This window comes from Acomys russatus, chromosome 16 (assembly GCF_903995435.1).
Source record: "Acomys russatus chromosome 16, mAcoRus1.1, whole genome shotgun sequence".
In the NCBI taxonomy this organism is placed as follows: Eukaryota; Metazoa; Chordata; class Mammalia; order Rodentia; family Muridae; genus Acomys; species Acomys russatus.
The window spans coordinates 32184560-32210049 of NC_067152.1; the positions used below are offsets into that span (position 1 = coordinate 32184560).

The 25490-nt window shown below is 48.7% G+C and overlaps 2 protein-coding genes across 5 annotated transcripts in view; one reads left to right on the top strand and one right to left on the bottom strand.

Moving 5' to 3' along the window:
* Map3k3 (mitogen-activated protein kinase kinase kinase 3) overlaps positions 1 to 20505 on the top strand; it is a 65504-nt gene extending 44999 nt beyond the window's left edge. The window contains exons 7-16 of one of the 2 annotated variants that reach the window (XM_051158889.1): positions 6105 to 6238; positions 8874 to 8935; positions 11554 to 11621; positions 11826 to 11918; positions 12866 to 13057; positions 14016 to 14164; positions 14775 to 14906; positions 15325 to 15454; positions 15948 to 16125; positions 18005 to 20505. In XM_051158889.1, coding sequence (XP_051014846.1) covers positions 6105 to 6238; positions 8874 to 8935; positions 11554 to 11621; positions 11826 to 11918; positions 12866 to 13057; positions 14016 to 14164; positions 14775 to 14906; positions 15325 to 15454; positions 15948 to 16125; positions 18005 to 18233 — 1367 coding nt within the window. In that variant the 3' untranslated portion in view covers positions 18234 to 20505. Of the gene's footprint in view, positions 1 to 6104; positions 6239 to 8873; positions 8948 to 11553; positions 11622 to 11825; positions 11919 to 12865; positions 13058 to 14015; positions 14165 to 14774; positions 14907 to 15324; positions 15455 to 15947; positions 16126 to 18004 lie in introns of both variants that reach the window. The other variant, XM_051158888.1, reaches the window with a different exon arrangement.
* Positions 20506 to 22334: 1829 nt separating this feature from the next.
* On the bottom strand, positions 22335 to 24141 carry Limd2 (LIM domain containing 2). 3 transcript variants are annotated; one of them, XM_051158892.1, is made up of 5 exons: positions 24034 to 24141; positions 23347 to 23441; positions 23156 to 23200; positions 22929 to 23068; positions 22335 to 22843 (listed from the first exon to the last, which is right to left on the bottom strand). In XM_051158892.1, the coding sequence occupies exons 2-5, from the start codon at positions 23386 to 23388 to the stop codon at positions 22684 to 22686; spliced, it is 387 nt and encodes a 128-aa protein (XP_051014849.1). In that variant the 5' UTR covers positions 23389 to 23441; positions 24034 to 24141; the 3' UTR covers positions 22335 to 22683. The 3 variants fall into 3 exon arrangements, with proteins under 3 accessions (XP_051014849.1, XP_051014851.1, XP_051014850.1); XM_051158894.1 differs by lacking the exon at positions 24034 to 24141 and adding an exon at positions 23796 to 23849; XM_051158893.1 differs by lacking the exon at positions 24034 to 24141 and having other exon boundaries at positions 23347 to 23590.
* Between the last annotated feature and the right edge of the window lie 1349 nt (positions 24142 to 25490).

The following is a 25490-nucleotide window of genomic DNA, read 5'->3' on the forward strand; positions in this document are numbered from 1 at the left end:
GCATTTCAGCCTTACCATACACTAGGGAGACACTTTATGTCTGCTCGGTTTCTCTGAGTCCAAGAAGTAACATAATCTGGGGAGAATTTTAACAGTTCACACGTAAACCCTGGATGTCTCTTTCCGCTTAGAATGCCTTCAGAGGAAACTGCAGATAGGCTCTTCTGGTGCTGGCTAGAGCAGCACAGTCAGCTGGGAGCCTCAGGAAAAGATGTCCCATGGGAACTTTCCCCCTTTGCCCTCCCTCTAAGACTCCCGGAATCAGTTGTGCTTTGCGAGCAGAGCCTTGTACCTTCTGGCTCACTCCTGGCCACTGCTAGTAAATATGAGACTGTCCAGTCTTGTAGCTTGGTATCATCATGGTCCGCCCGTTCAGCCCCTTCCCTCACTTGTTCTCAGCTGTTAGTATGCCTCTTATTGGCTCTCAATTTTTGAAATAAAGATAAAAACAAAACTGAAAATACCCTGGAACAGTCATGCCACCTCCTGGTGTTTCCATTTGCTTCCTCTGATAGTCATGGGTCTGGGGAGACTTCCCTTTCCTGCTCCAGGCAGTAGGCCTGTGCACAATAGCCCCTGGCCTGTTGCCCATCAGATAACAAGGCTGGCTCTCTGTAGGCCACAGTGTGGATTGGAAAAAGTGAAAGTCTCTGGCTGGAAATAAAAGCCCAGAAAACCTTTGCTCTTTCCCTCTAGGCCCTCCTGTGTCTGCAGCAGTGGCCCCCTGTGTGCTAGATTCCTCCCAACGGCCAAAGCCAGGGAGGACTCAGCGAGCTAGTAGTAGAGGGAATGGTGTGGATCAATGTCAAATATCAGCAATACGTTTTTCTTTCTAACTAATCCCTTATAAGATATATTTTTAAAATTCATTGTAGGTGAAATCATATCTTGTTATTCCAGAGCATCTTGGGTTCAAACGATAGAAAGGAACTGCTCTAACTTGTTTCAGGAAGAAGAAATTTAATGTAGAGTTCTATTATGGAACCAGTGAAAGCGTGAGAAGCAGATTGCTATGTCCAGATACACAAAAGGCAAGGGTCATCTTAGCTGATATTACTGCTCTGTGACTTCACAGCAAAATATCCCTAAATTTATACCCAGCAGCTTCAGTTTCTATAGGGACTTAACATACCTGTATAAACTGTGTCCTGCAGGTTGCTGAGGTCACTTCAGTACCGTGGTTCAGGTACTGACTTGGTAGCTGTCACTCTGAGTGAGATGTTGAAGCAGGAAATCCACAAAATCATTTGCCTATTTTCAAGACAGTGTTATAGCTTTATGCCAGTCTTCTCATCTGAGACTGTGTCCTTGGCTTGATGTCTTCATGATTCAGTTGGAAGTGTTCTTAGTGGTAATTCATCAAGTGCCTTCAGCACGACCGAGAGCTGTATGTTGGAGCAACTGACTTCATGTGGAAGAATGAAGAACTCAGTCTCTGGAGGAACCCTGAGAATAATTTAAACTCCTTAGAAGCTGTCTTTCAACCACCAAATGTGAGACTCCTGTCATCTTAGGACTCAGGAGATGGAGGCAGGAGGATGAGTTCAAGTCTAGCCTAGAGTACACAGCCCTACCTAAAACAAAAACAAGCAAACAAAAAAACTGGTTTCCTTAGGTATGGTGGTAGTGTATGCCTTTAATCCTAGCACTCATGAGGCAGAAGCAAGTATATCTCTGAGTTCAAGGCCACCCTGGTTTTTCAGGCCAGCCAGAAGTACATGTGAAACCCTGTCTCAATACAAAACAACAGCAAAACCCTCACCATTTTTCAAGCGGTAGTCTATTACACCTTTTTGTTGTTGTTAAATATTTTTTCTTCCTTTGGTTGGTCCTTCTTAGTTTAGGAGGAGCCTCTTTGGCTTCGAAAGTTTTTTGAGGCCCATTTGTTTATGCCCAATAAACAGCCAGACTTTTTGGCCCTTGCAGTGTAGATAGTACCTACCATCTGTCCTGGAGTGCAGGCTGAGTGCACTATACACAAAATTTTTCTAAATTTTCCTTCTGAAACTGCTTTCTGTCAGGACCGAGGAAAGTTGGCATCGGGTGGTCACATCTTCCAGGGTAGAGTGAGGTCAGGTGTTTCCCCACACCTCCAGGTACTGATCTTCTTTTCCTAGGCATTTCCACATGGTATCTTTTTGTTGTTTTTGTTTTTGTTTTCAAGACAGGGTCTCTCTGTGTAGCCTTGGCTGTCCTGGACTCACTTTGTAGACCAGGCTGGCCTTGAACTCAAAGTGATTCGCCTGCCTCTTCCTCCCAGAATGCTGGGATTAAAGGCGTGTGCCACCACGCCCGGCTTTCACAGAACATCTTGCCTGCAGAGTTCTACCCCAGAAAACCTAGATTAATAGTCCTGAAGTACTTTGGTAAGGATGGTAGTTTGCCATTTCTGGTGTCTGGGTATTTTTGAGTCATAGGGGAGAGGAAAGGGTTCTTATGTTTCTGGCTTTCTTCGTGATGGGATAAATATGTACCCCAAACAGGAAGAGGGCTATGAGAGCACACATGAAGGCCAGAAAAGACCTTGGTAGAGTCAGTTCTCTTTTTAGACCATGTAGGTCCTGAGGAGTGAACTCACATTGTGAGGCTTGGTGGCAAGTATCGTCTCAGAGGCCATGTTAATATTTTCTTGAACCTTCTAAAGGTTGTTGTTGTTGTTTTTTTTTTTTTTTTTTTTAATTTCTCTAAACTAACAATGTGAAAATACCTAGCAGAGTGCCTGCCATTTAGCAGTTACTTAGAGAATGTTTGCCAAAGGTCTTTTGCAAATTACTGAAAATCAAATGAGGTAATTACTGTGAATGTCCAACAAAAAGGAAACTTCTAACTAAGGGTGACATAATGTTACTCATGTAGTCAGGAGGTGTAGGAGTGAATGGCAGCCTCTTGTCACTGGCCAGAATGTCCTCACTGAGGCTGGCATTGCCTTAGTGACAGGAGTGCTGGGATTATAGGTATGTGTTGCAGCCTACCTCAGAGTGTCTTACTTGTATCAGGTAAGAACAAGTTAGAGAAGGTACTAGTTGGAGGAGCAGAGCCTCAGGGACATATGCTCAGGTATGTCCAGTCAGCCTTTCCTGGACCTCAGCCTCAAAATGTTGTTGGGGCCCAAAGCTCAAGAGAACTAAGATGATAGACAAATGTACAAGACCTCTTATTACAGTTCCTTTCATACTTTCACTTACTACCAATCAACTATTCAGAATTTGTTTTATTCATAGACTCTTATTCCTAGGCTGGCCTTGAACTCATTAAGTAGTAGAAATATCCTTAAACTCCTGATCTCCTGCCTCTGAGTCATAGTGCCATTAGGTCTGGCTCAATCTTTAGTACTATTTTTTTAGTTTATACTTATGCCCAGGCTGGCTTCAAACTCCAAAGCTCTAGTGATCTTCCTTTCTCAGCTTTATAAACTTCACATCTGGCTCAGTCAGAAAATATTAAATGAAGAAATCAAGCTGGTATATGGTAGCACACACATTTAATCCCAGAACTTGAGAGACAGATCTCTGAGTTTGAGTCCAGTCTGGTCTACATAGTGCGTTCCAGAACAGTCAGAGCTACATAATGAGCCCCTGTTTCAAAAATCTATTTAAAAAGAAAGAAGGAAAAGAAAAAGGAAAGCCAGAAGTATACAATTTCTTGATTTCTATTGCTGTGAAGAGACATCATGACCAAGGCAATTTATAAAAGAAGCATTTGACTGGGGCTATCACAGAGGAAGCAAACATGGCATTGGAGCAGTAGCAGGGAGCTCATATCGCATCCAAAAGCACAAGGCAGAAAGAGAGACTAAACCTGGACAGGCTTTGAAACCACTGACATCTGCAACAAGGGTGCACCCCCAGCCCTTCCCAGAACAGTTCTATTAACTGCAGATCAGGCATCCTAATATATGAACCTCTGAGGGCCATTCTTATTAAACCATCACACACAGAAAACTGTAGTTATTTTTATTTTTTATGTTTTTGAAATAGTCTTACTATGTGCCTGGCCTGGAATTTGTTATGTAGACAAGACCAACCTAGAATTCATTAAGAGATCTGCCTGGATTTAAGGGGTGCGATATCATACTCAGCTTTAGGCTTTGTTTTTGTTTTTGTTTTTTTGGGGGAGGGTTGTTTGTTTCAAGACAGGGTTTCTCTGTGTAGCCTTGGCTGTCCTGGACTCGCTTTGTAGCCTCGAACTCACAATGATCTGCATGCTGGGATTAAAGGTGTGCACTACCATACCTGGCCAGCTTTAGGTTTTTTGTTGTTGTTTGGTTTGGTTTGGTTTGGTTTGGTTTTTCAAGACAGGGCTTCTCTGTGTAGCCTTGGCTGTTCTGGAATTCGATCTGTAGGCCTGGCTGGCCTCAAACTCAGGCCTCCTAAGTACTGAATTAAAGGCATGAGCCACTCCGCCTGACTTGTTTTGCTTTTAAGCTATATTATATTTAACTTTGTGCATGGGTGTATGCGTGCGTGCGTGCTTGTGAGTGTGTGCGTGGGTGCACGTGCGCCACCTGAGGCCATAAGCATCAGATTCCCCTGGTGTTAGATTCTAAGCTACCCAACATAGATGCTGGGATTCCATCTCTGATCTGCTGCAAGAGCAGTGTGAACTCTTAACTGTTAAGCCATCTCTCCAGGCCCTACAATAAGATTTAAATTGTGCTTTACTCTGAGTATCATAATAAAATTTCACACTATTCTACCTAGGATGTGAGTCATACCTTTGTCCAATGCATCCATGACACATTTGCTAATGGCCCGTTTGTCACTTAGTGGCTATCCCAATTATCAGATTGTATTGTAATAGTGCTTGGATTCAGGTAACCCCTTCTTTTTTTTAACCTAATGGCTCTGAAGTATTTCGTCATAATTGTTCTATTTTATTAGTTGAGTTTTGTTGTTTGTTTTGCGGTCTGTAGTGCTGGGGGTCAAACCCAGGGACTCTCATGTGCTATGCAAATTATGCTATGCAAATGTTCTTTCACTGAGCTACATCCCTAGGCCTGGGGGGGTTTTGTTTTTGTTGTTGTTTCTGTTTGTTTTCTTTCTTTCTTTCTTTCTTTCTTTCTTTCTTTCTTTCTTTCTTTCTTTTTAAGAACCTTGGTATATAGCTTATGCTAGTCCTGAACTCATTCTCCCTCTTCCTATCTCCTGCGGCCTGGAATTATTATCATTACACCATCATGCCAAACTAGTTATTGTTAGTCTCTTATTATACATAACTTATACATTAAACTTTTGTCACAGATACATATGCATTGGATTTGGTACAATTTAGGGCTTCAAGCATCTGCTTGCGAGCTTGCAGTGTGTCTCTCAGTTATATGTACTGAGGATTGAACTTGTCATTTTCCTAGGTTCTTCCTTGGACAGGAGGAAGTGGCATTGGTGCCTAAAAGAAAGAGAGAGAGGGGAAGGTGTGACATTATCAAGAGAAGTGGCACTATGAATGACATACAAGAACATTAAATTTTTTATTATGTTTATTTAGTGTGTGTGCGCACATGTATAGGAGGATGCCACAGTATATGTGGAGGTTACAGGACAACTTGTAGGAATCAGTTCTTTCCTTATATCATGTGGATCCTGGGGGTTGAACTGAGGTGTCAGGCTTAGTGACAAATGCCCTTACCTACTGAGCCATCTCAGGTCCTAAAAGCATTTTTGTTTTGTTTTGTTTGTTTTTTCAAGACAGGATTTCTTTGTGTAACCTTGGCTGTCCTGGACAGTCTGTAGACCTGTAGACCAGGCTGGCCTCAAACCCACAGAGATCCGCCTGCCTCTACCTCCCTGAGTGCTGGGATTACAGGCGTGCGCCAGCTCCTAAGAGCCTTTTTTAAAGCTGGCTAATATCCCGCTTGTGGCACAGGGTTAGCTCTGACTCATGTTCTGTGTCAGGGTCTTAGTTACATTTGTTCTAGTGCTGCTCCAGCCCCTGAAAGTCACTTTTAGGGAAGAGGTGTTGTTTGCTTCCTCAAGCTGAGCATCCTGGGCTTCGGTACCATGACTGTCTGAGTTACATCTCAACCTCTTGGGTGCAGCCTTCTATCTGGCTCTGCTCCTCTGGTGCCACATCTTGGCTGTGTTCTTAAAGGTCTTCTTTTGCTCTAGGCTCCCAGAACCCTGGCCGAAGCTCTCCTCCCCCTGGTTATGTACCTGAGCGACAGCAGCATATTGCCCGGCAGGGATCCTATACGAGCATCAACAGCGAAGGGGAATTCATCCCAGAGACCAGCGAGCAGTGTGTGAGTATGGGTGGGGGGCGGTGTCGAGGTGCACCATGACCAGTGTCGGACCAGGATTGTGATAGGGACTCTTGCTGATCCCATTACAGACCTGAGGAATTTGATACCCATTTCATACGTCTTTGAAAACCAATTTTGCCCCAAGACATGTTACTCCTTTGGAGGGCCAAAGGTCAGTTCTTTTCAGATGAAATCTAACCTTCTTAACCTTACTAGTGTTAGGTGAGCATTTGCTGTATCCCTCTTTTGCGTTCTCTCACTAGGCCACTCACAAAACATCAGTGTCGTGCTGTTTGTGTACTGCATACAAAGACCTATTTTTATTCAGCAGTTTTAACTATGAACAACCCTTAACTGACAGATTATGTTTTTCATTGGCTATATTTTAGTTTTGCTATTTCTTGAGGAAGGTGGGGAGGAATTATAAATTAGACTGTAGGACTAGTAAAATAACATGATTTTGTTAATAGCTGTATTAGTTATCTATTGTTAAATAACAAACTGTCACAAACTTGGTCTTAAAACAATATACCTTTGTTTTCATATCCTTAGATTGAGAGTTCAGACATGACTTATCTGGGTTTTTTCCTCATGGTCTCATAGGGCTACAGTCAAGGCACTGCTGAAGCTGCATTTCTTTGCTGAGCTTAAGGTTCTTAGCACAATTTAGTTCCTTGCGTTTGGTAGGCTTGTGGGCCTTTTCTTTGTTAGAGTTGTTTAAGGATTCTCTCAGCTCCTCCTTCTCCATCCCCCTCACAGCATGGCCTTCTTCAAGGCCAGCCCCGGACTCTGTTCCGACCTACAAAGATGGAGTCTTCTATAATATTATATGATAGGGACTGGGCATTCCTAGCCTCTTTGCCTTACCCTATTGGCTAGAACTAAGCCCCAGTTCTGCTTGCACTCAAGGGACTCATTGGCCACCTATTAGTACCTCTGACTTTTTTCCTTTCTTTTTGGGGTGGGGGGGGTCACTGGTTTTGGTTTTGGTTTTTAAGACAGGGTTTCTCTATGTAACCTTGGCTGTTCTGGACTCTCTTTGTAGACCAGACTAGCCTCACACTCAGAGATCCTCCTGCCTCTGCCTTCCAAGTGCTGAGATTAAAAGTGTATACCACCACAGCCTGGCTTCCCCTTCCTCCCCCCTTCAGTGAGCTTGTCTTTATTGCAAAGAGTTAAGTTCTTCAAGTTTCTGGGATTTGACTTAAGAAGGGAAAATTTCTAGTGGATAAAATAATCAACAGAAGGCTCAGGAAATTGAGCTTAATTACCAGGACCCATCTCAGGCAACTCTGAACTGCCTGTAATTCCAGCTGCAGGAGATCTGACAATGTCTTCTGACCATAGTGGGTATTTGCATACACACACACACACACACACACACACACACACACACACACACACACAATTTTTTAAAAATCTTTTAAAGGGAGGGTAGGCTGGAAAGATAGCATAACAGTTAAGAGTTTTTGCTGCACTTGTAGACCACCCAGATTTAGTTCCCATCACCTGTACTGGATGGCTTACAGTTGCCTATAATGTCATCTCCAGGGGATCTGGCATCTTTTCTAGACTTAGTGTGCTCCTGTACTCATATGTACGTGTGTACACACACACACACACACTCTCTCTCTCTTTAACACCAACATAGGTGAGATTTTACAGAAAGCTTATTACTGTAGCTTTCATTATTCAAGCTTTTTGGGCTGTGAGAAGCTCTTTATACTCTTCTTCCTTCTATGTGCATGCTTTCCAGGTGGCGCCATGTTTAGAGTAGTAGCCTGGACTGCCTTTGGCTCCATGTTTCTTTCCTGGGTGTTTGACTGACCATCTGTCTGTCATTCCCCAAACTATAATTTAACAACTTTCCACAGCATTTACATTATATTATAATGTATAACTAATCAAGCTGATGGCGGTGTGTGTGTGTGTGTGTGTGTGTGTGTGTGTGTGTATCTGGAGTAAGGACAGTGTTCTGAACTTGAAAGGCTACACTCCCATCCTTACCACTGCTTTGTCAGGGAGAGGGGAACATGAAGCCTTTAGGAGATTGGGGCGAGAGGATCTGTTCTGAAAGTTCTTTGTTACTGCATTTCACTATAAGCTAGAAAAATAGTTTATGTAGATTCCTCTCACCTCTGCTTTAGAGTCAGGAACAGGGAGCTTGTTTCTCTGGCACCAGTTTCTCAGTTTGGCTATGGCTCCTAACCTTTCTTGGTCTGCAGTGCTCATTTGTGAAATGAGGTAATGCTTATCTTTGTAAATTGTGCATTATAGAGTATAATCAGAAGCATTATGGTCCCACCCAAACTCCACTGGAAACCTCTGCAGGGCAATACCATGTCAAGTGCCAAGCACTAGTGTTGATGGGCCAAGAAAATGCCAACCAGAGAAACAGTGCCTCTGCTTTGCCCTATTGGCAGAGCCCTAGTGAAACCAGCCAAACATTTTTCTTCATCCTAGAAGCTTCCTTCCAAACTAAGGAAGACTGGTACCTTATAACCCTTCCTCCGCTACATGGAGAAACAAAGACACTTCCGTATTTTGACAAAAAGAACCACGTGCTAGCTCTCTCTGGGTCAGCTGGCTGGGATTTGAGTCAAACTGTAGTTTTATTATGTGGCTTGCCTTACAGATGCTAGATCCCCTGAGCAGTGCCGAGAATTCCCTGTCAGGAAGCTGTCAATCCCTGGACAGGTCAGCAGACAGGTATGGAGCTGTGGGTGGTTTGGAATGATTTTAGGAGTGGAATTGGCTAGTCTGTGTCTCTAAAACAGCCACAGGCCCAGGATTAAAACAACTTTCCAACACTCTGAGAATGTTGGGTACACAGTAAAATAAACTTAATAACACTTGGGAGTGCAGCTCATGTATTGTTTGTTGTGTTGATCCTAGTGCTTTATGTGTCTTGACTTTACACATACTATATTCTGCCTTTACCTCATTACTGTGATTTGGATTGAGAAGCAATGCCTTATTGACACTTAAAAGAAAAACAGAATTCTCACCCATAGTTTGGTCTGTCTATTGTCTGTCTTTTCTTTCTCCAAATGTTTGTAGTTGAATAAGAAGCTAGGATAGATAATAAGAAAACAGAATATCAGGCCAGACGAGGTGGAGCACACCTATAATCTCAGCACTGGGAGGCAGCGGCAGGTGGATCTCTGAATTCAAGGACAGTCTGGTCTACAAAGAGAGTCGAGGACAGCCAAGGCAACGTAGAGAAACCCTGTCTCAAAAAACCAAAAAGAAGACAGACTATCCAGATTTCCTAACTGAACTATTGCCTCTTGATGTAAAATGGTTGTTCTTACTCTCTTAGAAACCAATGCTATACTTTATATAGCAAATGGCTATATGGTTCATCTAGTGGTATCGAGGGTTTGTTGTGTTATTTTGCTTTGTTGAGACAAGTTCTCACTATCTAGCTGGTTCGGAACTCAGTCTTCCTGCCTCAGTTTCCCTGTGTACTGTAACCTGGCTTGTGAGGGTGTTTGGAGGAGACATTCACCTCTCTATGCCAAGAAGCTGTTTGACTAGGGTTTGGGAAATAGGTCTGGGGCTGGGAAACAGGAATAACTTCCTTCTCAACGGTGTAGTCCTCCTCTGGATGTCACAGAATGCACACTTAGTTCTTATATTAGTATGTCGATTTCTTTGGGGCTTGCTCTTCACTCAGGGAACAAAAAGGCACAAATAAACATAGCAGGAGGGTCTATCACTTGGTAAGGCATCACCCAGGACAGGGACTGATGTAGCTTTGGACTATCCTAAACAATGGGGTGCCAAGGGAAGATGATGGTCTAGTTGTTTGAAAGTAGGGGGCAGCCTTCCAAAACTGAGAGTTTCTGACCTGTGACTCTCAAAAGATACTTAGAGGACTAGGAACATGACTTTGGACAGTAAGTGCTTGCTGTACAAGCATGCAGACCTGAATGCAAGCCCTCATGTACCGTAGTACTGGGAGGTGGAGACAGGAGAATAACTGAGGCTCACTAGCCAGCCAGTCTAGCTGAATCTGGAAGTTCAAGGTTCAGTGAGGAACTCTGCCTCTAAAAACAAGAGGGAGAGCAATTGGGAAAGATACCAGATGTCAACCGTTGGCCTTCACGTGCACATGTTACGCATGCACAGTGCAGGCACACACACACAAGGAGCTTATATGTCTAAGGTCCATTCAGATTTAACTGGATGTTGGAAAAGATAGCTTAATTTAACTTCTTAGTTTTTTGTTTGCCCATCTCTAAAACAAGATGGTAGTCTAAAAGGTCTGTCTGTCTGCCTGCCTGCGTGCCTGCGTGTCTGTCTGTCTTTCCCTCCCTCCCTCCTCTCTCTCTCTCCCCCTCCCCCTCCCTCCCTCCCTCCCCCCCCCTCCCTCCCTCTCTCTCCATGGTTTCTCTGTATGCCCTGGCTGTCCTGAACTCTCTTTGTAGACCAGGCTGGCCTGGAACTCACAGGATCCGCCTCCCTGAGTTCCTGGCTCAAGGCTAACTCTTTTGCTTCCTCGATATGCCTTGGCCTGTAGGCGATCAGTGACTAGTGATAACACAGCAGCTGCTCAATAACTGGTACCTGATAGTACTTTTATTATTTGTCCTACCTTACAGAGGAATGAGGATTAAATACAGAATAAGAAAGCATTCTTTGCCTGGCGGTAGGGATACACACCTTTAATACCAGGACTAGGGAGGCAGAGGCTGATGGATCTCTTTGAGTTTGAGACCAAGTTTATAGAGCAAGTTCCAAGACTGCCAGGGCTACACAGAGAAACTCTTTCTCAAACAATCAAAAAGAAAGCACTTAAAAAAAAAAAGATTTATTTATGTATACAGTGCACATTTGATCACATTGTAGATGGTTGTGAGCCACCATGTGGTTGCTGGGAATTGAACTCAGGACCTCTGGAAGAACAGTCAGTGCTCTTAACCTCTAAGCCATCTCTCCAGCCCCAAGAAAGCATTCTTTAAACTACAGTGTTTTCATTATTACTGCCTAGACCAAGTTGGTTTGTTGTGTTTGGTTAGGTTTTGTAGCTCTTCACCTGCTATAGAGATTGGAGATTAGGAAAAAGGCCAAAAATGTGAAGGAGCAAACAGCCAGGGAGCAGTGCAGCAGAACAGGTAGAGGGGTCCTCCTGTTTGGCCTCAGGCTACTGAAGTGGGGTGGTGAGCACCAGAAACCAGGCCCAGTTACAGCCGCTTTCCTCCACCTCTCCCTCTCTGAACACCATTTGGAAGGGGAGATGCTTTTCCTTCTGCCCTCTGGGTTACCCTAGACAGGCACTGAAGTTTATTTTGGAGTCTTGTTTTTTCCAGTTCATCCTTCAGGAAATCACAAATGTCCCGAGCCCGGAGCTTCCCAGACAACAGAAAAGAATGCTCAGGTGAGTTCCACAGAGCCTAGGTGGGCATTGCAGGGGTTAGGGGAAACTGTCTTGCTGAAACCACAGATACCTCTAAATTGGAAAGCCAAAACTATAGTAATTTTCCTGGAACTTCTACTCTGAAGTCACAGGAGGCTTTAGGAACTTAAGTGACTCATCCATATCGATTCACCCCCATTCTCATAACTCTCCTGCCTTACTCAGATCGGGAGACCCAGCTCTATGATAAAGGAGTCAAAGGCGGAACCTATCCCAGGCGCTACCACGTGTCTGTGCATCACAAAGACTACAGTGATGGTGAGTGCTCTCACTGCCCCCTGCTGGCTGGCTGGTGAAATTGGTGAAAGACCGAACTTCTGCCTAGAAAAAGTCACCACCAGAGGGTTTAGGGGTTGATGGAAAGGAAACCAGGTGCTCCAGCCAGCCTCTGTGTTTTCCTGTATTCCTGGGGTATTGTGTCCTAGGCTTGAGGCAAAAATGTCAAGGAACTAACCAGATGTGGAGTGGGGGTGGGGTGTTGGTAGATGAAGATGCTACCACTATGAATGCTGTCCTTTGAGTACATGTGTGTTCCAGGGTACCACCTCTCTAATGCCTTCTTTTGCAGCAGCAACAAATAGACTAACACTGTGGCAGAGGGAAAAGAACACACTTGAGCTGTGGTTTGCCTGTTCCTTGTGGTGTGGGCTTCTTGAACCAAGAAACTTCCAAATTTATCCTTTTCTCTTCTTTTTTTTTTTTTTTTTTTTTCAAGATTTATTTATTTCTTATTATGTACTCAGCACTCTGCCTGCATGTTCACCTGCACACCAGAAGAGGGCACCAGATCACATTCTAGATGGTTGTGAGCCACCATGTGGTTGCTGGGAATTGAACTCAGGACCTTTGGAAGAGCAGTCAGTGCTCTTAACCTCTGAGCCATCTCTCCAGCCTCTTGTCTTGGTTCATTTTTGTTTGTTTTGTTTTAGAGACAGGGTTTCTCTGTGTAGCCTTTGCTGTCCTGGACTCACTTTGTAGACCAGGCTGTCCCGAACTCACAGAGAACCGCTTGCCTTTGCCTCCCAAGTGCTGGGATTAAAGGCGTGCGCCACCACGCCCGGCCTGTCTTGATTCTTAAGGAACTGGGACAGCAGCCTTTCTGGTATGTGTTAGGTGGGATGTACCTGAGCTGGTTGTTACTGCTGTTTGCTTTTGCGCATCTGGGTTTGTGGCTGGGCTCTGACTTTACTCCTGCACCCTTTCAGGCAGAAGAACATTTCCCCGAATACGGCGACATCAAGGCAACCTGTTCACTCTGGTGCCCTCAAGTCGCTCCTTGAGTACAAATGGCGAGAACATGGGTGTAGCTGTACAGTACCTGGACGCCCGTGGACGCCTGCGGAGTGCAGACAGCGAGAACGCCCTCTCTGTGCAGGAAAGGAATGTGCCAACCAAATGTAAGGAGTGTTCCTAACTAGGAGGGTGCTGTGGGGTGCTGAGGCTAGCTGCTCGAGGCAAGAGCTCAGCTGTGCCACTGTGGCAGCTACTCTAGTAGTATGCTGCTCTGGCGCGTCCTCCCTACTGAGAGTTTTGGAGGAGGCACCACACCCTAGAATATAGGCCTGGCTCCATGGCTATATGGTAAGCCATTTCTTCTTTCTGGTTTCCCAAGTTTAAGCTAAAGGGCATAATATTTTTGTTTGTTTGTTTGTTTTGTTTTGTTTTTCAAGACAGGGTCTCTCTGTATTAGCCTTTGACTCCCTTTGAAGACCAGGCTGGCCTTGAATTCACAGCGGTCTGCCTGCCTCTGCCTCTCAAGTGCTGGGATTAAAGGCGTGGGCTATCACGCCCGGTTTAAAAGGCATAATCTTAATCCTTGCATATTCAGATATTTAGGAGCAAGTGCATCATGATGGTACAAGCCTGTAATCTCAGCACTCAGGAAGCTGGGGCAGGAAGATCCACACCAGCTTGAGTTATATAGTGAGTTCAAGGCCAGTGTGTGTTACACACCAAGGCCCTGTCTCAAAATCATAATGAACAGATAGAAACATGCTTAGGAAGTTGGGTGTGCTGGCACACGCCTATAACCTCAGCACTCAAGGAGACAGATGCAGACTGATCTTTGTGAGTTCAAGGCCAACCTGGTCTATAAAGCAAGTCCAGGACAGCCAAGGCAACACAGAGAAACCCTGTCTTTAAAAACAAACAAACAAACATGCTTAGGCGCTTTGAAAATTAAGGTTATATGATCAGCACAGAAGGCCGTTTTACCAGTCCTCTGCTTCTCAGAACTCTGTCCTTAAGGTCCTGTTGACCAAGGGCTTGGGCCTGCAAGAGGAGGAAGGGATGATGGTGCTGGGCCCAGGTATAGAAAGTTCATGATCCATTGCTCTCTCTTGCTGCTCTCCATAGCTCCTAGTGCTCCCATCAATTGGCGTCGGGGGAAGCTCCTGGGTCAAGGCGCCTTCGGCAGGGTCTACTTGTGCTATGATGTGGACACAGGACGTGAACTTGCTTCTAAGCAGGTCCAGTTTGACCCAGATAGTCCTGAAACAAGCAAGGTACAGCTTTTCCCACACACCAGCCTCCATCCAAAACACCTATTGAGTATTGCCTAAAGTGATACAAGTTTCTTCCCTATAACCTCCACATTCCCTTGCTAGAGCCAGCCAACGGGTGAAGGGCCAGTGTTCCGACGTGTACGGAACCCCTAGGAGAAGGACTGCATCCATACTAAAGTCCCGGCAACCCAAACTGAGATGTGATGACCAGTTCCCCAAAGGGCACTCTTCAAGCCCACTCCACTCCCCAGACAGAGCCCTTGAGCCTGGAGAAAGCTATGGAGCTCTCTCATTTGTTTTTGGGAGTAGGAGTCACAGAGTCTATACCTCAATTTGAATAGACAAATACAGTAGTTGCTTTAACCAGGCTTCTGCAACCCCTCCTCCCTCCTCTCTCCTCGCTCCTTCCTGTTTGCCTTCCTCTCTAGGTAAGCAATGCTGCATCCCAAGGGCTACCTACCATTGTGGCCAGGGGCCAGGAGGCTGAGTTTGCTGTTCTCTAGCTGAAATTCCCAGAGCAGACCCCTGTGAAACACAGACTAGGGCAAGATAGGCTGGCCAGGTGGGTAGAGTGGACCCTGGGTACCTAGCTGACCACTGGCCCCCGCAGGAGGTGAGCGCTCTGGAGTGTGAGATCCAGTTGCTGAAGAACCTGCAGCATGAGCGCATTGTGCAGTACTATGGCTGCCTGCGGGACCGTGCTGAGAAGACCCTCACCATCTTCATGGAATATATGCCAGGGGTATGTGCCCTTGGGTGCATGTGAAATTCACACAGGACTAGGGCTGTGGTCGTGGTCACCCTTGATGTGGGCCTAATCCCATGAGGTTCTGGGAAACTATGTACATTGATGGACTTGACATCAGGAGGGCCCTGCCTGTGGCTACAGAGAGGGTATGAGATGAGAAATGGGCCGGGTTCTGTGTAACTTGAGACGTCAGGTAAACACAACCTTTACCTGGAACTTAGGTCCCACTTGTTTGGGATGAGGACTCCTCCATGCTTTCCCCTAAGCACCTGGCAAAAGTGGCTCACACATGGAAATGAGACTTGAATGAATCACTGCTTTGCCATAGTACTGGGACCAGGAAATAACCTTGACTCCTTTTGCAAGCCAGCCAGCCCCCAGGGGACTCTGTTGACTTCTTGTGGTCTATTAGGGCTCTGTAAAAGACCAGCTGAAGGCCTACGGAGCTCTGACAGAGAGTGTGACCCGCAAGTATACCCGGCAGATCCTGGAAGGCATGTCATACCTGCATAGCAACATGATTGTGCATCGGGACATCAAGGGTGAGTAGAGGCAACATTGTGGCAGAGGCACCAAGACCTAGGTTCAGCCAGGCATACTAGTGCAAACCTGTAATCCCAGTACTTGAGAGGGAGGCAGCAGCAGGCTGCCTCTGTGGCACTGCGGCAAGCCGGTCAGCGTAGGGAGTTGTTGGTCAGTCAGGCCTACAGGGTGAGACCTGGGTTCAAGGCTGCCATTCAGTTAGCAGTAGACCAATCACTAACCTAATGACTCGAGCTTTCTGAAAAATAGGACACCAGTGTCGTCCTTAATTGGAGACGAATGTAAGAATTTGCTGAGCAGTGTGGGGAAACATCCCAAAATGCAGATCTTGACTAGGGGGCTGCCCTTTTTACACAGTGAGGCTTCCCTGCAGCTCATGTCTAAGTCAGTGGTGGCCCTGGCCTTCCCACAGTTGCCAGTCACCTGGAAGGGAAGATAATAGGAAAATACAAGAGAGTCCAAAGTGGTGGCCTCTGCCCTTTCGTGCCTTAGGAGCCAATATCCTCCGAGACTCAGCTGGGAATGTGAAACTTGGGGACTTTGGAGCCAGCAAACGCCTGCAGACCATCTGCATGTCAGGGACAGGCATGCGCTCTGTCACTGGCACACCCTACTGGATGAGTCCTGAAGTCATCAGCGGCGAGGGCTACGGAAGAAAGGCAGATGTGTGGTGAGCATTGGGTTGTGCTACCTATCTCCCTGCCTGAACTGAAGGGTCTTTACATCAAATATGAACTTGGGGACTTGACAGTGTAAGAATGAGGGACTGGCTGGAGAGATGGCTCAGAGGTTAAGAACACTGGCTGCTCTTCCAAAGGTGCTGAGTTCAATTCCCACGAACCACAGGGTGGCTCACAACCATCTATACTGAGATCTGGTGCCCTCTTGTGGCATGCAGGTGTTACATGCAGGCAGAACATTGTATACACAATAAATAAATAAATCTTTAAAAAAAAAAAGAAAGAAAGAAAGAGGGGCTGAGAATACACTCTAGCTGGTGCACACAGTGCTTAGAGTCTGTAGTGGGGTTGGGGGATAAACACAGGGGGAAAATTGACAAATGGAATGAATTTTTACCCAAACAACAAAGGGTTATTGCTAAGGACTTAAGCCATGGGGGTCAAAATTTCTTTTTTGCTGTACCTCTTTAAGAAGCAGGTTTGATAATCCCAGAATTTGGGAAGGCAGAGGCAGGCAGATCACTGTGAGTTCGAGGCCAGCCTAGTCTACAAAGCTAGTCCAGGCTACACAGAGAAACCCTGTCTTGAAAAAACAAAAAAGAAAGAAAGAAGGAAGCAGGTTTAATGCTGTTATTCACCCCTTTAATCTCAGTCCTGGGGAGGCAGAGGCAGGCAGAGCTCTGTGAGCTAAAGGCCAGTCTGGTCAACATAATGAGTTCCAAGCCAACCAGGAACATAATGAAACCATGTCTCAAAAAAAGAAAGAAATGGCAGGTTCTAGTACTAGGGAGGTGCTAAGAATACTTGCTGTACAAATATGAGGACCTGGGTTCAAATCCCTAGCTCCCACATAAAAGCTAGGTATGGTTGCTCGTGCCTGTAACTCCATCATTGGGAGGCAGAGACAGGTGAATCCTGAGAGCTCTCTGACCAGCCAGTCTGACCAAAACAGCAAGCATGGTATCGTGGCAATAAGGAGGAGACACTTGTCCAGACATGCTCAAGTGCATATCGCGCTCTCTCTCGCTCTCTCTCTCTCTCTCTCTCTCTCTCTCTCTCTCTCTCTCTCTCTCTCTCTCTCTCTCTCTCTCTCTCTCTCTCACACTCACACACACACACACACACACCACACACACACACACACACACACACACACACACACACCACACCACACACACATATAGCATCTATTCTAGGTCCTAGATTTGTCTCTAAACAAGAGTAAACTCAGGCCCTTCTTGTGCCCAAATGGCTTGTTTTTGCTTCATTTAACTTTATATCCATCTTCAGAAAGAACCCAAGTTACAAGAACAACTCTCCTTAGAAAATTATTATGGGCTGTCCCCCAAAGATGTCTAAATCCTAACTGCCGAAACCTGTAAATGTAGCCTATATGACAGCAGGCACCATCCTGGGTTACCTGGGTGGGCCCAGGATAGTGATGAGGTCCCTGTAAAAGAAAGGCAGGTCAGAGTGGGTAGTGGGAGATGTGACAGAGAACACACAGTGAGCCAGTCAAGGAGCTGGGGACCAGAAGCCAAGAAACACAACACAGGCTTGGGGTAGCTATTGCTTTATCATATTGAGTGTGCTAAATACACCAAGGCCTTGGGTTCAAGTTTCTCATACAGGAGAAACATAGACAGGAAGAAATTCAGACAGCCCCTAAAAGCTGGAAAAGTACTCTTTTCCAGTCTCAGTAAGTACCTGAGTGTCAGCCATGCGTGGCAGCATATACTTACAATCCTATCAGCCCTTAACTTGGCCCATTTGTCCTTCAGTATGATCTAAGATACCTCCTTTCACTGTAGCAGGTAGCGTGGCTGAGAGCCTGACGTTGGCTGAGAGGTGACAAGGTCTCTCTTCCAGGAGCCTGGGCTGTACTGTGGTGGAGATGCTGACAGAGAAACCACCTTGGGCAGAGTATGAAGCTATGGCTGCCATTTTCAAGATTGCCACCCAGCCCACCAATCCTCAGCTGCCCTCTCATATCTCGGAACACGGCAGGGACTTCCTGAGGCGCATTTTTGTGGAGGCTCGTCAGAGACCCTCAGCTGAGGAGCTGCTCACACACCACTTTGCACAGCTAGTGTACTGAGCTCTCAAGGCCCTGCTGCTCCCAGCTGCCACCTGCTGAGCAGGCAAGGGGCTGCTGCCAGGCTCAGTGAAGTTGCTGCTTCTTCAGGCAAGGCTATGGACAGTGGAGCTTCAGTCCAGCCATTGCTTGTCTGTCTGTGCCCTGTCACAGCCAGGATGGGATAGCTGTGGCACCAAGACTGGGAGCCCCCAGCCTGTAAGACCCAAGAGCCTCAGCATCCTAAGCTCAGTGTGGAGGGAAAGGGGCTGGGAACAGTGTGCAAGACAGCCATGGTGGGCCCTGCCTGCCCTCATCTGTGTCCTAGCACTGCAGTTAGCACTGACGCTGAGAGGGACTGGGGCGCAGGACCTTCTCAAGGGTATGGATAGTGTTATTTCATTCAGAGTGTTGTTTTTCCTCCCAATGTTTGGAGACCACCAGAGAGTCTCTGAGCTACACAAGCCCACTCAAGCCTGAGGTAAAACTCAGCATCCCCAGCTAACAAGAAGGTAGAGGTCTGGGCTGCCCTCACTGAGAGCCTCCAGGTATGCTTTGCCAGTCCTGTCTTTTACCAAAGATGAATGAAGCAAATGTTTTGCTGCCTTATTCTGGGAAGGAGCCTGCCCCCATAAGCAGGGCCTGAGATGTAGAGCTGCCTCCAATAATTGGGGAAACCCAGCATTGTCAATGCAATTGTCTGTTTTACATGCTGGAGTCACTCATGCTGTTCCCAGTTTTTAAACTGGAGACTTTACCCTCTGAGCTCTAGAGACCCATGTGGAAGAGTTGATGGGATGGGCTCCACTCCTGGCTGGCATCTGCTCCCTCACTGGAGCAGAGAGGGTAGGCAACACAAGGAAGGACAGCTGGCTCTGGCCCCATGGGGCAGTTGAGAGTGCTGGGGCGGGGAGGTGTTGCGGGCTGTGTGCGTATCAAGCCTGTTGGGTTTGAGCCTACCCCATTGGGTACAAAGTTCTTGTGCCACCACCAACCATGCCCAGAACCACCGGCTGTGTTCCTGAGCCTGCCTTGCCCAGTTGTATCATCAGCCTCATTCCCTTCTTCGCCAACAGGGGTTGTGGAAAGAGCATCTCCAAGCAGCTTAGAGTTGGCCATATTTACCTCAGCCTGGGTGCTGGTCCTTTCTTCCAGCCCCTTCCTTCCCCTCCAAATGTGCCTATTGCTAGAGCTCCTCCCTCCCAACTCCCAAGTTTCTTAGGAGTTGTCATTAAAGGAAAAAAGAAAAAGAAAAAAAGCCAGTGCCCAGGGATGGACATCTCCAGGGAGCTGGGGATTAGCGCCAGGCAGCTCTTTGCCAGCCATGCCCACTTGCTCATGGGCACAGAACAAGCCAAAGCCTTCGTTGTATGTTGACGATGCACTTTTATGAATGTAGTTTCTATCGCTGTTTTTAGCCTTTTCACATCATGTAATGTGAGGCCTTGTACTTGTTAATTTATATCTCAGATCCATATTTGATGGTTTTTATATATATCAATTCTAGACTGTTACCGGTGATGGACTCCTGAAGAGAGAACAGGAATTGAAAGCAGCTGGTTTTGCAGATATGTGTATTGCACGGTGCCAATTGGGCCTGGGCCCGTTTTATTTCCTTGTCCTCGGGGGTCTGTCAGGCTACTCTCTAACTGCTCTGAAGCTAGTGAGCAAAGTCGTACTTCCAGCTCAGCCTTTATCCAAAGTGGGGACTGGCCCCTCTTCTAGACCAAAGCTGCCAAAAGGCAGCTTGGCCTCTCCATGACCCCATCCTGATGGCTGTAGCACCCCTTAGCCTATCCCCATCCACAGCCCCAAACCCCAAGAGGAAATAAAGCTTGGTGGGCTGACAAGTTGTCACATGAGACAACTCTGCTTGTCACAGGTTTAGGCTTTCACAGTGGTGTCCCCACCCCCACCCCCATGGCAGGGGGCATCTTACCTCATAGGGAATATTTCTAAAATGAACTTAAAAGCCAACAAATTCTGCACTCCAGAGGGAGGTGGAAGACCCCCCTTTTTTGTGTGCCAAAAAAACTGTGGACATGCTGGCTCAGCATCCTCAGGACCAAGCTATTAATTTATTTTTTTCTTATTAAGAACTCCAAATGAGAAGTTGTGGGCCTCTAGGATGGCCTGAGCCCAAAGTTCTGAAGGATGAAGTCTCCTCGCAGCCCTCGGCCTGCTGTGCAAAGATGCTGTGCCACCATTTGTTCTTCATTCCATGGGGTGTTTCTGCCTTCACCAACCCCACATGGAAGGGCCAGGTGCATGCTGCCATCCCCTGTCCTTCCCACTTACCCACTCTGTTGTCTGTGTCTGAATTGTGGATTGTGCAGAAGAACCTGCAGCCATAGTTATTTGACTATACCTTGACTGAGGGCTTGCAGTGCAAAGCCAGGCCAGTGCATTACTTACAATAAAAGGGATCATTTATATCAGAAGGGTTCTGTGGCCATGCTTTTAGTTGAGGGGTGGGGTTTACTGGGATGGGTTGGATACAATGCCTAACACCAAGTTTAGGCCCCTTAAATAGAAGTTGGGATGGCAGCCACAAGTGGGGTCCTGGAATGACTTGGCTAAGCATCGCTGCCAACCCGAATGGTTCCTCTGACCTCTCCTTCCCTCTTATCCAGTGCTCCACTGAGACAGCACTGTTGCTCCATCTGATCTGAGTGTATCACTAGCTGAGTTCCTGGGACCATTCATGACATTCATCCTGCAGTCTTCCTGGCCCAGAGGGGCTTCCCTTGGTCCCATTCTTAAAGTCAGAGGCAAGGTCTCACTGTGTCGTGCAAGCTGTCCTGAACTTACTCTGTAGACCAGGCTGGTCTCAGACTCAAGAGATCCACAGTGCTGGGATTAAAAGCATGCACCACCAAGCTCAGCCCTGCCACTGTTTCTTTTCTGTGGCAAGAGACCATCCTTGTCATCCCTGCTTATGGAATGCCTATCTGAAAGAACAGTCTACAGTGGTTCACCCACCAGCAGGAACTCAGGTGGATTTCCTAGCAGTCTTTGCCTTCTTGCTTACAAATTGATTTATCCCATATGCAGTTTGCAGAAGTCAGGACAGTAGGGCCTGGGGGCAGGACAACTTAAGACTTCCGATGAGGGAGCACTTTCCCACTTGCCTGGTTTCTCTGCTGTGAGCTGCCATCCCTCTGTGTGCATAGGATCTCAGAGGAACAATATTTGTCCCTGGGTGACCTGACACAGTAGCTGTGACCTCCCACTTCTCACAAGAGGCTCCAGGAAGATGACAGTAATGAAGAGAGGGAAAGCATGGAAGCTGGTCTGTGGATTCCCACCATTCCTTGCAAATTTCTAGGACAAAGGGCTAGGAGGAAACAGGACAGCTGGGACCAGCTAGCAGAAAGGCAGTCAAGCAAGGTCTTGGCCAAATCAGAATGGTTCTGATTTGCACCCTACTCAAGTGTAGTAAGTTAACCTCCGAAGAGCTACAGTGAGGCTGGACATGGGTACCACATGTCTTTAATCACAGCACTTTGGAAGCAGAGGCAGACAGATCTCTTGAGTTCTACGTCAGTCAAGGCTACACACTCAATGAGACCCTGTCTCAAAAACAACCACTGTGTGGATTGGTTTATCTCCCAACAACGGTTCCGTTGGATTCCAGATTTAACAGCTTAACACCTAGAGTTGGCAGAGACCAGTTTTTCAAACTAATACTTCTCTGACAACCATCACCCAGCCCCTTCAAGGCTAGGAGCATTATGGGCTGCCCCCCTTTCCCATCCCTCTGAGTTTGCAGCCTACCTGTCACAAAGCACACCCCATCAGGCCATATAATAGAGTCGAGATCTGTTTAAACATGTTTAAAACAGGGTTGATCACAACAGTCAGAACAGCACAATGGAGGGGAGGGGGACATAGCTTTTGCCGACCCTGTCAGCTGAGGCTCTACTCTAGCTACAGATTTAGCTTTGTTGTGCCAGGGGCTCCCAGACCCCAAGGCTGTGAGCTGTCTTGCCTCTTCCCCAGCCTCCCTCCCCCACCAGCCAAGTGGCATCTAGGAGGCCCAGCAGATGGCACACACACTCACTCACTCTCTTCTTCCAATCTCTTGTGGCTCAGCACCAGGCTATGGGCAGAGGTAGATGGGGAGACAAGGGGGGGTACACAAGGCCCAGGTGGCAGTGAGGGAGCTTGGGACCCTGAGGAGGGCATGCTGACTCCTTGCTGGAGAAAAGGCACCGAGATAGGGAAGCTGGGCTTGTGGGCCTCCCAGGGAGCCATGGGGTGAGGTAAGATGGGCCAAAGGAAGCAGTACGGTGAAAATTCCAATTCTGGTTCCCAAACCCAACCTCCTATGGGAAAAGAAAGGAATCCTGGAGCACAGCCCTATGCCTGAAACCTGTCTGAGGGAGCCTTATCCCCTTCCACCCCACTCCCCCACGCCCAGATCAACCGCCTTCCCACTGGCCAGCTGCAGGGAGTGCGTGTTACAGGAGCCTCAGTTTGTCTTGGTGCCTGAGTCCACCTCCTTGTGGGCCCAGAGCTCCTTGTGCTGTTTCCGACCAAACCCCTCATCGTAGTTGCCTTTGCTCTTAAACAGCTGCTGAAAGTGAGGTTTGCAGTAAAATTCACCATGCAGTGCGGCGTAACTGCCCAGGCTGTGGAAGCAGAGAACAACTGGGTCAGGGCAAGCGGGCAGAGTGGAGCCGGCAAGTAAGTGGGCGGGGCGGGGCGGGGGTGCACCTGAGTTTGGTGTGGCAGTGTTTGCAACAGAAGCAAGAGTTGTGGAAAATGAGCTTGTCTGCCACCAGCCGTTCCATAGGATACACAGTCTTCTGGCAGGCTGCACAGGTCTCCTTCACCTGAGCCCGCAAGCTAAAGGACTGTGGAGTAGGAGCAGAGCACACTCAGCAGGAGGCCTGATCAGCACAGACCCAGTCCTCCACCCACACCCACCCTTGGGGCCCTACCTTGGAGCGCTGCACACTGCTGCTGCTACTGCTGCCTTTGGCTTCCTGGGGAAGAGGAGCAGTCAGAGCAGGGTCAGCTCTCAAGTGGCCCAGCCCAGATCCCCGGGGCACTCACTCAAGAGGTGGCAGAAGGTGCCAAGCAACAACCTGCTCCTGTCCCCTCTACCCCTCCCACCGGCCTGGTCACCTACATGTGAAGGGGTGGTCTGGGCGGCTCCGGCAGCCTGGAACATGGCTCTTCAGGGTACTTGGCTGCCCCGGTGGAAACAACAGCGCCAGGAGGGTTCTGTAAGGGGAAGTCAGTCAGTGGGGCCCCATGAGCCCTCCCCCACCCTGCAGGCTGGGGTGTTTTTTAGGCAGGGGTTGGGGGGCTGCGGTTGGGACTTTCCCTAAGTCATTTCCTGTTGCTCTGGGTCTTGCCACTTCCGCCCCTAACCTCCCCCCCACTCCCAGGCTGCCCGCCCCTCTTTCAGCTCCCCAAGGGTTAGGGGGTCCCTGAGTGGAAACATATGTGGAGATGGAACAAAGTTAGCGAGAGCAGCTGGGGACAAGGGGTTCCGCGGTGTCTGCGTGTGCGTCGGGTGAAGGGAGGTCAACAGAGGTCTGGGCCGGGCACCGCCTGACCCGCGCTCCCCCATACCCGGCTTAGACGTCCAGCCCCTGGACAGCGCTCGGCTCGACCTCCCTCCCGGCCAGGCTGCGCCGCCGCCCGCGCCCGCTCCTTGGGACCCCAGACCCTGAACCTCCACCCCACCACCGGCCGGCCCTGCGGGACCGACGCAAGCCCAGGGGTCCCGGCGTGCGCGACGCGTGAACCGCCAAGCGGCGTCGGCCCCGCAACGCTCCGCGCCCCTCCCCCCGGCCGCCGTGGGTCTCACCGGGCCCGGCCTGCGCCGCGGGGCGGGGGTCGGTCGCTGGGGGACCGCCTCGGGTGCGAGAGGCGCGGGCGCGAGCTGCCGCCGCTGCCAGTGGTCCCCGAGCGGCAGCCGCCGCCTCATCGCGGCGCCGCCCCCGCCGGCCCCCGCCCCGCGCCCGCCCATTGGCTCCGCGCGCCCGGGGCCGCCTCCGGGAGAAGCCGCCGCCGACCCCCCCACCCCCCACCCCGTGCTTTGTCTTTCCCTCGCTCGCCGTTCCCCCGCCTTTGTCTGCCCCCTTCCCCCATGCACCGCTTTCGCAGCCCGCGCTCGCCCGCCTCCCGGAACCGACCTTCCCTGCCGCTCGAGGGGAAGGGACGAGGGCGGAGACCGAATCGCACACCTCGGGCGGAGACCAGTTCAGCCTACGGTCGCCACACAAGGCGCGGACCTTCAGAAATGGTCTGGGCCTTTCGCTGCCTCGGTTTACCCGTTTACCATTGTGAAGACCGAGTCCCATTAGCTCCGCCCCCTCCTTGCGCTCTGGGGACCCAGTAGCCTGAGCTATCCCACTCTGAGGACTCCAGAGGTAGGTGCGCTGGCAGCCACGGAGTCCTGCGGAGAGGTGTGACAGGTCCACCACCCTAGAACTTATGCAGCCGCGTGATTTCCAAAAGCACCCACTCTCTTAAGCCGGGCATCATAAACGGTTTCTGTGGCCGGATTTTGTGAGATTAGTAACCTCTGGCCTTGCCAAGGCCATGGTCAAGCCCTTATTTGAAAGGACCCGCTTCCTTACAGCAAGTACACGGAAGGCAGCAGAGAGGCATTTAGACTTGTTTAGAGAACAAAGTACAGCCAGAGCTGCGCCTGCCCCTCCACCGCAGGTCTAAGGAGGGCACAGCGCTGGAGGGCCTGTAAGGCAGCAGCACCTCGGGACTGGACATCTGCTGGAGGTTTTGCCTAAAGCCCGGCTACAGGCTGTTTCATGAAGCACACAGCCCATAGAGACACGTTCCCACATCCCTGTGACAGGAATAGAACTGGTGGCTCCAGCGCGGGCCCACGCGTGTTGGGGAACAGAACAGCTCAACGCCTCCTGCCTGCCAGGGGAACTGGGAGGCAGCAGGCTGCAGCACTCGTCCCCAGTCGCCCCCACTGTTTCTCTGGCTGTTAATGCACCCACGCTGTGCTTCACTTTTCTTGTCAGTCTCGGATTCCCGCTCTAGACGATGTTTTCCCTGCACTGAGGCCCAGCCACCGGCTTCCTGATGGGTGTTCCTGTACCAGGGGCGCCTCGTCCTGGGGAAAACTGTCCACCTTCCTCATCAGATCCTCCAAGGGAGCTGTTTGATGCAAGAAAGGTGCAGCCCTTAGGGACACCCCGAGGCTGCTCTGGGCACTGGCTGGCAGCCTGGCCTGCTGGGACCATCTGTGGGCTGAGCAGCAGGGAGCTAGCTACCAGTCAGTTGACTACAAGG